This window comes from Raphanus sativus, unplaced genomic scaffold (genome assembly GCF_000801105.2).
Source record: "Raphanus sativus cultivar WK10039 unplaced genomic scaffold, ASM80110v3 Scaffold3190, whole genome shotgun sequence".
NCBI lineage: Eukaryota > Viridiplantae > Streptophyta > Magnoliopsida > Brassicales > Brassicaceae > Raphanus > Raphanus sativus.
The window spans coordinates 1-11,987 of record NW_026618497.1 but is presented as its reverse complement, the minus strand read 5'-3'; the positions used below and the strand labels follow the sequence as shown (position 1 = coordinate 11,987).

Here is an 11,987-nt window from a genome sequence, read left to right as displayed (position 1 = left end):
CGGTCTATAATCCACCCAAGACCCGTGGGGAAGAAGTCAGTGAACGCGAATGAGCCAAGATTGGTCTCAGACTCGAGCACAAGCTCTTCAACTTTGTCCATATCGACAAAATCGCACTCGTGGAAGTTCTGTCCAAAAGCGAGTCTACATATGATACTCGCGGTAAGAGAGAAAAGAGCTTTTCTCAAATCCACCAAAGTTTGCGTCTCAGCAGATTTCGAGAGTTTCTTGACGAGCAATTCACTCTCTTCTTCTCTGATATACCTGAACGCTTTAAGTTTTTTGGAGCTAAAGAGCTCGAGCATCGCAAGCTTCCTCATCTCTCTCCAATCATCATTGTACTGAGCAAAGCCAATGTCTTTGTAGTTGTACGAAAACAACCTGGTCGCAGATAGCTTTGGTCTAGTACAAGTCTCGAGATCATGAGTCTTGAGAACTTCTTCAGCTGCTTCTCTTGTGGAGAAGACAACCACAGGGACCACGCCGAATCGAAGAAACATCACGGGTCCATAATCTTGAGAGATTTTATGGAAAGATCTGTGAAGGGATTTTCCAAGTTGATGCAAGTTTCCAATGAGGGGAAGACCTATAGGCCCTGGAGGAAGCTTCCCTTTAGAGGGCGAGAGATGTTTCAAGAAGATTAAAAGGAGAGGTAAGAGTAGGATGAAAGAGAGAAAGATAGACATTTCTTGATTCGCTCTCTTTGTTCTTTCTGTAGGTTTCTTGTTTATGTTTTGGAGTGACAATGAGTTGTGGGCGATGCCTAATAAATAGCCAATGAGTGTAGCAAGTGGTAAAGATTTGACTAAATCAAGATTTTGTATTTGTTAGATTGGAAAATTTGAATAATGGCAACTCACTCTAAATGAACTTTGAATTCTCCCGACGGCCCAAAGTAGTGTTGTACGGATGAAGAACCACCGGCATTTTTTTTGGTTTGAATCAATTGGCTGGCGAGGTAACTTGAATGGACCCGGGAAACAATAATACATTTTCTAGAAACAGTATATATATATATATATATATTTTTTTTTTTCAGTATATAGATATATAAATATATATAGATATATATCATCTAGTTGGAATTATTATGAATATAAAGAGAAGTGTGAAATTATATCAACTTGACTATTATAAAATAGTAGTTGGAGAAATGAAAATTTAAGTTTTAGAATGCCCTCCTTTAATTTTTTCTTCACTTCAGTTTCTTTTTTATACTAATGTTACTTGTTAGCTAGATATTGTAAGAGTTTATGAAATCTAAATCATTGAAAGCATACAACTACAAGTCAGAATAATCAGATTCATCGAATACTTTCATAAATATCTTCAAAATGTTCAGTCTAGGTGTATCATTTATCTGGAAGTGACAACTTTATCATAAACCATATCGTTATGTATATTAATATTAATATTTCATTTCATTTAAGTAGTCATTATAATTACATGAATATAATTTAAGTGATAAAAACATGATTATCAATCAAGGGAAAAATGAACTAAAATATTTGTAACATACTAGTATTTGGTAATTAAGGTGCAGGATATAAATAAGATAAGTTCAATAAACGGCCATTTAGTTAAGAAAATTATATATACGATTGTTTTTTGTGATGCTGCCCATATCAATGATTTCATCTATTTTCATTCATGGTAATAATTCTACTTTATTTTAGTTTTTATAATATGAGAAGTAAGGAAATTATATTTTTCATTTTCGTGGGAGGAAACGTTACATTTCTCGTACGATTACGTGAACCTTGGCACCTCCGATGAAGCAGCAGTAGTAGATTTTGTTGGCGTATGCGAGTCGTTGGTCAAACAAACTTCAAAACGAAAAGCAAAATTTTACTTGACGTATATGTCAAAAACACAAAAAGTTTATACGTGACGTAGGACTATGTCATTGTGTTATTTTACAATATCTATTCACGTATTCCATTTTGCGAGATTTGAATTTTAGGTATCTTTACTTCAATCAAACAGTTTTCGTGGATGCTGACTTTAAACGGGAACCAATGACTCCTCTAAGAAAAAAGTCACAGATTGTGTCGTGTCTGTTTCCTAAACTGCGTGAGCTAAGGTTACCTCTAGCAGTTTAGTTTTCCAATTTTTAAATATAATTGATCAGAGTATAGTATTAGTTTTAATTCACTAGTTCGCCATCTTTCCCTGATTTGTAATACTATTGACAATTGGTGATGTTAAAACTTTAGGGTTTTCTTTATAATTAGTCTTCATGCCGGTCTACTAGGGTAACGTGCACTATCATAAATACTTATGATATTTAACTATATGAATACGGGTGTGTACATGTATGTGAATAATGAACGTTAAACTTTAGTATTTGATTTCTAGAAATTTTAAGATAGTATACTATTCAAACATTTGACCGTCAATGTAATCTCTCGAGGTTTGTAATCTCTCGAGAAGTGTTAGTGTAAAACTTTGAATTTTCGATCTTCGTAGTACGATCTTATCGTGTGTACGTGGGTGCGAAATCTAGATTTCAATATATACAGCAGCCTAAAAGATTTTTTAAACCAAAAAATTAACAAATATATATGGCGTTAGATGATTTATATTTTATAAGAATAACATATGCGTAAAAAACTGGTGGTGATACCAAAAGCTAACCAAACAATTATCTTCATCTTTTGGGACTTAATTACACCAAATTGATGGGGTCAGAATACATTTGTTACATACTAATCTCTTTCCATCTGGGTCCACATATCCAAATTGGTTGCATAGCACAAATAAGCCCGGTGCAATCTGCTTCTAGACTACTCTCATTACCGTAGCAATTAGTGTACACGACGACAACCTCTGAAGTTTTTTTTTTTTTGAACTTAGCTTTAACAACCTCTGAAGTTTCCGTCTTCGACTCATAAGTTCCAGCCGATACGAGTTGTATAAGGGGCATGCATCCAAGTTACACTCCCGTCCTCTTTATGGTGGTCACTGATTCAAGTATCTATAATTCCGACACTCACGTCCGTAACTGTCGTTTTCAACTCTAATGCTTCCTATTAATTCCAGTACATTTTTTCTAAGTTCTTTTTTTTAATTATGCGATAACAGTTAATATTTGTAGGTAGATAGATATAAGCATATATATATATATGTTATAAAATTCTAAATTACCTTTTTAGTACTTTTCATGAACTATAATATTATACGTTTACTAGTCTTATTAAAAGTAATTTGATAAAAAATAAGACTAATCATAAATTTATTTATTTTTTTGTTAAAAAACACTAGTTCATAATGTCTTACGTACCTTTTTGTTATATATTCTATATTCAACTAATATTAATCTAAATCTACCGTGGGCATATGAAAAATGACCATAGATATCTAATTATCTACGGTCAGAACAATGGAGGATTATGCAACATGTGGCCACAATAAAAAGAAAGGACGTCTGGTTATTATATATATTTAACTACAAGTATTTTTTAGCAACAATTGAAACTCTACCTAGTAGTTAAAGATCTTCTAGTTTAATCTGCCTTAGAAAAAACTAAAATATACTCTAGTTTGTAGTTTTTATCTGGGTTTTTGATAAAAAAGTTTTTAGTGAGGGATTATTGACATTCTTTATGGATTTGTTTTATGAGAAATACTTGGGTTCACTCCTAGAGTGAACTTAAAGGTTCACCAACCAATCATATTATTTCATTTTGTATGAAGATTTTTTTTAAAAAGGAAAAAAGATATTTGGCATTTACTTTTAAAATAAAAAAAATAAAATAAACAAAAAAATAGTTCCAAAAAAAAGAAAATTAATATTATTAACCCCGTCTACACTAAACTTAAATCACAAACTAAACTCTAAACTCTAAACATTAAATCCTAAACTCTTAGGTAATCCCTAAACCCTTGGATAAACCCTAAACTCTTGGATAAATCTTAACCTCAAGTCCTAAGCACTAAACCACAAACAGTAAATCCTAAATTTTTAAATTTACCCAAAAGTTTATTATTTAGTATTTAGTGTTTAGGACATGAGTTAAAGATTTATTCAAGAGCTTAGATTTTATCCAAGAGTTTAGGGTTTACCCAAAGGTTTAGAGGTTACCTAAAAGTTTAGGGTTTAGTGTTTATGGTTTAGAGTTTAGTTTATGATTTAGGATTTAGTGTAGACTGTATTAATAATATTAATTTTTTTTCTTTTCAAACTAATACTATTTTTTTGTTTGTTTTATTTTTTTATTTTTAAAAATAAATGCTAAATATCTTATTTTCTTTTTAAAAAAAATCTACATAGAAAATAAAACAATATGATTGGTTGGTGAACCTTGGGTTCATTCTAGGGGTGAACCCAAGAATAACTCTTTTTTTTTATAAGCGTGGAAATCCAGAGATCGAGGTCAACCGACTAATCCCACGAAATTTGCAGTAGCCATATATTCTTACCATTTAAGACAGTTTCGATGGCCAGCAAAATTCGTACGCTGTATTGGAGTAATCCTTCAGGTGCCACTATCCTAAGCTCGCTGGTTTTTTATGGGATTTTGTTAAATAGATTTCGCATTTCCTTCGTTATTTTTTTCTCTTAATACAGTTGGTTCATTTGTTTCTGGAATTCTATTGAGTCTACAATTTTTGATTCTTCTACAGCATTATTTGAATGATGGATAGCTAATTGTGGACTTGATCACGTGTTCTATATGTGTTTATAAAGTGATATATGGCTACTTTCTTTTTTAGCAAAGATCTATGGCTACTAATATTTTATTATAATAAAGTAACAAACATTGGTCTTTTATGGAGTACATATGCGGGTGGTAGACGTAATCCGCCAATTGCTTTCCACCAAGTTTAACTTTGAAAGTGCGATACAAGTTAATTCAACTTGTTCTTTTAATGAAATTATGAATTATCCCATGATAAAATAAATTTAAACTTAGTTTCCTCTAGCTAACAGAGTTATTTAATACAGAGGACCTGTCTAGCTAACAGAACCTTCTGTAAATCGGAAAACAAATATCAAAACGATTTAGTGGAACTCGTATTATTAGAAACTATTAGTTTAGGCTAAGAAAATGCCATTACTCAATGGTAAGAAGAAACTGGAAGTATTGCAACTAATCTTAAGCCATTTCAGAAAAAAAGGATCAATTTCAGTTAAACGACTAAACTAGCTACATATATATTAACCAAACCGGTTCTGTAAGCCGGTTTAAGGGAAGCTTGGGGATGCAACCGATTCTAGAATATTTTGGCCGCCGGGCATCGGGGATTTTAAATAATTGTCCTAGACGACATGCGAATTAATGGACCACGTAAAGTTGTCAGCTTCCTTTTATTAAACTAAACTTTTTAATCTGGTGAATTTTTCTGACTTAGTCAACATTAACACCATGCACGTACGAAAATACCGAGTCGAGTGCTCAGGTACTCTTAATGAGGCAAAAAGTGATCTACCATACTCTCATGTGATCTGCTATACTCTTATCTGTTTTCATACTCTTGAAGAATGTGGTTAATATCTAAAATACCCCCGACCAATTTAATGAATAAATTAATCGAATGTGGACTCGACTCGATCACTCCGATCCCATCTCCTCTCCTCCACTCGCCCCTCCCGAGTCGACTCGGAATCGACTCGATCACTCCGATCATTCCCTCCCTCTTTGTTCTTCCTCCCAATCGAACTCGATCTCGTCGCTTGGATGCTGGATCATCGAGCTATTAATTCCGTTATACAGGGTATGTATCTCACCATAGACGAACTCATAATTGAATGTCGGGAATCAAAGCTGATAACAATTTGGTTTTGAATTGGAATTGAAGACTCGACTCCAAATTTATAGTTTTAATTGAAAAATTCTTATTCATTTGGGTTTCATGAACTAATCGAGGATCGGAAAGGAATGATTGAATGTGAGGGTATTATGATGATTCAATCGAAGATTAGAGGTGCTTGCTTGCTTATCAGTACTCTATTTGGTTACTGACACAACTCTGTGACATGGTATAACCAAGTATAACGAAGTATAACTTTGATGGTGTAACTGTGTAACCAAGTATAACGTGAATGGTGTAACTGAAAAAACAAGTATAACTTTAAGTGGTTAAATGTTTTTATTGCAGACAATGTCTCCATTTTCGACGAACATACACTTTGATTATGATGGACATTATTCTAAGGATGGAGATGATTATGAATGGATTCCAACCGATGCTCGTTTGTATGCTATATCCTTTAATACATCATCGTTGGAGGAGATCACTTATTCGTTGTTGAAAGAGAAGATATGCAGGAAGATCGGAATAGATCCGTTTACGAAGAGGCTCAATTTGGGTTACATTCCATTGGTAGTGGAACCTAAGAGGCAATCGTATATTTTGGATGATGAAGATGTGTTTGTTTATCTAACATCAGTGGATAGAGAGGAAAGGAGAAGTATTTTGCATGTGGAGGACATCGAAGAATTACAAATAGTTCAAATAACCGAGCAACTGTCGAGAGTTGGAGAGAGCTGTTGTAGTAGGAACTATTGTGAGCGTGAGAGTGGATATGGAGAAGAAGAAAATGTGGGAACAGGTTTGGAGGACGATGAACATCCCCACAAGAAACAGAAGAAGAGTATGTTGTAAACCTTTTCGGTTTCAGTTCAGTTTTGATGTATGAAGTGGTCTAAATTAAGTTCTAAGCCTTTCACTTTCTGTTTTGATGTTTACCTTTCACTTTCGGTTTTGGTGTTTTTATCATATGGGAACGTTTTGAGGTGAAATAAATTTTATTTGTGTGTTGTATAACTAAGTGAAACTGGTATAACTACGTTATGTAAACTGAATAACATGGTTGTAAACTCTAAAGTTTTTAATTTAATTTTATAAGTCATGGAAGTAGTACGCTTTTAGTTTATTAGTAGTGTTATGTTAATTATGATTTAATAAGAATTATTAAAATTATTAAAATTCCATCTCATTGCTCGTAGCAATTGTATAGGAAATACAATGTGTTGTCATAGCTTTATCGCTGAAACTGACTGAGTTAGATTTGATAACTCTATGGCACGAAATCAAGTTTATATGTACGTGATCGTATGGGAAATGAACTTAGGAAACATAATTGCATTGGTGTAACCACCAAATCATTAATTTAAGTAGAGTATAACTAAGATAAATAGAAATAATTAAAAAGTGCAACTTTGACGCTTTCTGTAAAACTGAGTACTTGGTGAAACTTACAACAGAAAAAACCCTGGGATTAATTTTCCCGCTCAGCTTTTCGAATTTCTAATTTCCCTCTTCCCAATTTACTAAAACCCCAGAATCGTTCAATCGAAGTATTAAACACCCATTTTTTAGGTTTTCCCCATTTGCTATCTTCATTTTCTCTCTCTTTCCTAAATCTCTCTCCTCGACCTCACTCCCTCTCCTCCCAAAAACCTAGATGTCCGCCGCTTCATCATCCACGACCGATGGTCGGAGACGGGTACGAACTCCGGGGATACCTACTGGGTGTTGGTGCGGGGTGGGCGTCACCGAGCTCATCTCCAAAAGCAATCCAAACCCATATCGCCGGTATTATCGGTGTCTCTTTGCGGCTTCACAGAGGGTACATCCGTTTGTTGTTTACATATGGAACGCTTATGAATCACGCTAACTCGTTTTTTAAAAAAAATCATGTAGCTCGAGAACGACAATCATGTCTTCAAATGGGTTGACGAAGCCTTCACCGATGAGATACAGCAGCTGGACTACCAAGTTCGAATACTCGAAGAAGAAGTTCAGAGTCTCAAAGCAACAATAAGGAACGAAGGAGATATCCGCGAAGGTCCCAAAAAGATGCCCATGATAAAGATATCAGGAGGTTGTGTTCTTCTTACCATCGTTTTAGTTCTAGGAATTATGATGTACAAAAAGTAATTGAAATTCCTAAGAGAATTCCAATTCCTAGAACTAACTGTTATTGCTAAGCTATGTTTTTTTAAGTTATGCGAAGTTGAACAACCATGTTGTTTGGAATTTGTTTGATCTATCGAAAAAGTGTATTATTTTTTATTTTTAGTATGTTAGACAATTGAGAAAGTGAAACTAACACAATATCGAGTCAATATCTGACCTATTTATACGAAAAAGTCGAACAGAGGATTAAGTTAGATTGAGTGAAACCAAAAGTTCAAACAAGTGAGATTAAGTGAAACAAGTTGAAACAACAATTTACACAAGACCTTCAATCCCATATTTTTGAACATAAGGGTCGCTGTTCAGTAGAGACTGCCTGAAGTCCTCAACCTCGGTCAAACGCGGATTGAACCTGAAGTCTGAAAGTCCACCTTCGGTCTGAAGCCATAGATCAGGAGCCTCAAATAAATCTGTATTAATGTAAATGCTTTTAGTAAACGTTTTAGTCCACTATCATATTTAAAACTAGCCACAGAAACTACACTTACTCCAACTCTTGCAGACCTTCCACATCTTAAGGGCCACAATCACCTGTCCACCTTCCACATTTTCAAGACCATCCCGGAAGGCATAGGCCTGCTTGCCAGTTGCCACACATTTAATCTGGCTGTCACTATTCAGAATAAGAGATTCTCAGAATAAAGAAAACGTGTGCCAATTACAATATAAATAAACTTTGCTTGGATCATATGTTGCTTTCTACTTACATGTTGTCCCTTATGTAAAAAATCATCCTTGGTCTTGCAGGGTCATCGAAACGGGCTTCCGTATTGAAGACCACTCCAATTGTATCTACCATATAAGTGTAACTCAACTAAATCAGTTCGTTTCACTTAGTTTCACTTACATCTACCAAAGTTCTGAAACTAAATATGTGACGACTATATGTGAATATATTTATTTTAGCAGCATTCATACCTATGGGATAGTTTCGTTCCTTGTGGGACATGTGAGGGATTGCATGGATGTTCTTGAAGTCCATGAAAAGCCGATTGTTCAGAGGATCGATCATGCGGACTTGTGTGAGTCGCGAAGCAGTTAGTCTGAACCGAGAGTTAGTTGCATTGAAACCTACACAGGAACGTTCAACTCCTACCCGAAAGATTTCCACCCATTCTCCCTCCCTGTTTTCGAGGCCTCTAAAACTTTCATAATCCCCATAAACGGTCATCTCCATCTTGCACCCCTACATAAATAAAGTACAAGGATCAAGTTAAATGATGATGAAAAACTTGAGAGATGATGATGAAAAACTTGAGAGATGATGAAAATCTTGAGAGATGATGAAAATCTTGAGAGATGATGAAAAAACACTTACATCTTCATCTGCTAGGACATAGGAATAGAAAGGCATAACCCTGTTGGTAACCGAGGAATAGAGAGGGTAGACCCTGTGTATTTTGACTCTGAAACGCCAAGCCTTGACGTCGGGGTTATAAGAAGCCTCGGAAATCTGGGAAAGCTTATTGTAGAAGTCTGTCATCTTGTTGAATAGAGATGAGAGAATTTGACTCAGAGATGAGAGAAGAGAAGATAGAACTCGGATATGAGATGAAATGAGAGAATTTGCAGTGTTGGAGTTTAACTACAACTAAATGCAATGGTGATGATTCTAGACGGTGTAGTGTTGTGACGTTTCACGTTTGGTTTCAATGCAAGTGTAGTGTAGAGTCGCGAGGGGTTGCGAGTGTAATGATTATTATTAGAGACTTTTTCAATCGATTAATTACTCTCTCATCTGTCCATCAATACCATTAATTACTGGATTTTTCTCAACCATTTTTATGATCTCTTTTATTGCTTGCTCAGTAAATAATCCATAATATTATATTTATTTTCAAAATATAAAACAATATAATACCTAAATTTTTTAATTTTTACATAGTTCCATATATTTACACTATAAATTCAATATAATTTTACTTAGTTTCATAAATTTAGACAATTAATATCAGTTAGTTTCACTTAAACTGTCAGAAGCGTGCGTGAGAAGTCGTGTAGCGTTGCAAATATCAAGGGTCACGAAGCTATGGTCATAAATTAGGTCATAAATCATGAAATGACAGATTTTTCTCAAACTAAATATTTCAATTATTATTTCTTAGTTTTCTCACCTAATGTTTTTTACATAGTTTCATTTATTCAAACACACCTATTTTTATTCAAACATACATGTTCTTATTCCCTGTACTTGCAGTGAAAAGTCGTGTCTTAAGCCGTCTATCAAATTACACCCTTAAGTGGGATAGTAAATGCAATCTTATCTCTATTATAAATAACACGTAAATCTTTCCATTTACTCGATTAAACGAATATCTCTCAAGTTTTTCATCATCCTTGTACTCTATGTCGAACTTCTACTTGGAATCTGTCCCTCCTTCCATCCTCCATAAGATTCTCTCAAAGGTAGCAACAAACCACATCCGGGACTTCGGTAGTGCTAGAATTGCTTTCTCCGGGTTCAATCAAATAGGCAGAGACGACTACTTCTACCAATCTGCTAATCTCTTTGGCTTTAATGATTGGATTGAAGAGGTTAATGCTGTAAGAACATTCCGACTTAGGTGCTACCAAGCCGGTAATCCAGAGGCCATCTACCTACGAGGTATGCATGAGTTCTTTCAACTTCATTTACTTGATGAAGGAATAGAGAAAATCCGTCTTGCTGCTGAGAGAGGATTGGAGTTGGCCAAGTTTGTAGATGGAATGCTGAACTTAGCGTTTAGTGTAGATGATGGAGGGTTGTTTCACAATTATCCTAACTTTAGTCGTGAGTTTGTTCATCGGATGAATTGCATGATCCGGACTGTTCTACCCTCAGGCCATTGGGGTTACGAGAAACCTCAAGAGTTTATGTCACTACTTGAAAGAATAAAGAATCTCATCTTCTCAAATGATTGCCGCTGCTCCTCCGCAATAGAAGAACCGGTGTTGTGGTGCGATCGTTGTTTCTGGCAATGTGAAGTTTGGGACTTCTGCAATGAAATTCACTTGACAGCTGCCAACTGGCCAATTGAAGATTAGTTGTGGTGTTTATTTCTCGAGTTTATGGCATGTAGTTTTATCTACTTTCACTATGTTTGACTTAATGTAATGTCTCTAGTTTCAATCATCTAGTTTCTCTCTATAAACTAATCTTTGTATATTTTAACTTCAATATATCATTAAAAAATTAACTACATTTCTACTTTTATTTTAACAAATAAACTTCACTAGCCATTTGGAGATTAGTTTTATCAACTTTTACAACATTTTTACTTTTTACAACATTTCTACTTTTATTAAATATGTACAACATTTCTAAGTTTGGCCAAAATCTATTTATAGCATATAAACTATTTTTAAATTCAAAATTCAATAGATATATCAATAACAACAACTCTGTCCAAAAAATAACATAATAAAACATTTGAAATCTAAAAGTGCGATTTAGTTAAATTTAGTTCAACTTAGTATTATATACAGAATATTGTTGATGATTTATTACGATGTACAGTTTCACCAATATTTACAATCACACCAATTCTTACAAAGATTTCAAAAGTTATAGAGAAAGATATCCGAATTTCATAGATCGGGTCTGGATGGTCCGCGAAATGGTCCTGGTTGGGTTGTAATTATGCAAGTTTCTGTTGGTCATGTGGTCTTTTAATAAATTTTCGTATTTAAATAAAGAATTATTTAATTCTAAATTTGGGCAGTTTCGGGCAGGAGTATCACAGCTCTTTTTTTTTCGGGCAGGAGTACCTGAGCGTTTGATTCGAAAATACCTATATAGTTCTGCTAATCACGTAATATTCACTCAAAACACAAATCAACTTAACAACAACACGCAATAACGAGATCAACAACAGAAAAATATCAAATCAAGAATGTCGATGTTTCTCTATTTCATTTTGTCATTGCCTCTCTTTTTTATTTTCTTCAAAAGGCTCTCAAAATCTAAGGGGAAGCTTCCCCCGGGACCTATAGGTCTTCCGATCATCGGAAACTTACACCAACTTGGAAAATCTCTTCACAAGTCATTTCATAAACTCTCTCAAGAGTATGGACCCGTGATG

The 11,987-nt window shown here is 34.5% G+C and overlaps 4 protein-coding genes across 4 annotated transcripts; 2 read left to right on the top strand and 2 right to left on the bottom strand.

The window, feature by feature from the left end:
* Positions 1 to 22: 22 nt before the first annotated feature.
* Positions 23 to 686, bottom strand: LOC130506392 (cytochrome P450 71B22-like; the record flags this gene model as incomplete). The annotated part of the gene is made up of 1 exon (XM_057001036.1): positions 23 to 686. A coding segment is annotated over exon 1 (664 nt), but the record flags the coding sequence as incomplete, so codon positions are not given.
* Positions 687 to 7,411: 6,725 nt separating this feature from the next.
* On the top strand, positions 7,412 to 7,887 carry LOC130506391 (uncharacterized protein At4g04775-like). The gene is made up of 2 exons (XM_057001035.1): positions 7,412 to 7,576; positions 7,651 to 7,887. The coding sequence occupies exons 1-2, from the start codon at positions 7,412 to 7,414 to the stop codon at positions 7,885 to 7,887; spliced, it is 402 nt and encodes a 133-aa protein (XP_056857015.1).
* A 278-nt stretch (positions 7,888 to 8,165) lies between these two features.
* LOC130506393 (uncharacterized) lies at positions 8,166 to 9,007 on the bottom strand. Its single transcript, XM_057001037.1, has 4 exons — positions 8,845 to 9,007; positions 8,634 to 8,718; positions 8,415 to 8,539; positions 8,166 to 8,336 (listed from the first exon to the last, which is right to left on the bottom strand). The coding sequence occupies exons 1-4, from the start codon at positions 8,936 to 8,938 to the stop codon at positions 8,182 to 8,184; spliced, it is 459 nt and encodes a 152-aa protein (XP_056857017.1). The 5' UTR covers positions 8,939 to 9,007; the 3' UTR covers positions 8,166 to 8,181.
* Positions 9,008 to 10,272: 1,265 nt separating this feature from the next.
* On the top strand, positions 10,273 to 10,950 carry LOC130506394 (putative F-box protein At1g67623). The gene has a single exon (XM_057001038.1). The coding sequence runs from the start codon at positions 10,273 to 10,275 to the stop codon at positions 10,948 to 10,950; it is 678 nt and encodes a 225-aa protein (XP_056857018.1).
* Positions 10,951 to 11,987: the final 1,037 nt, after the last annotated feature.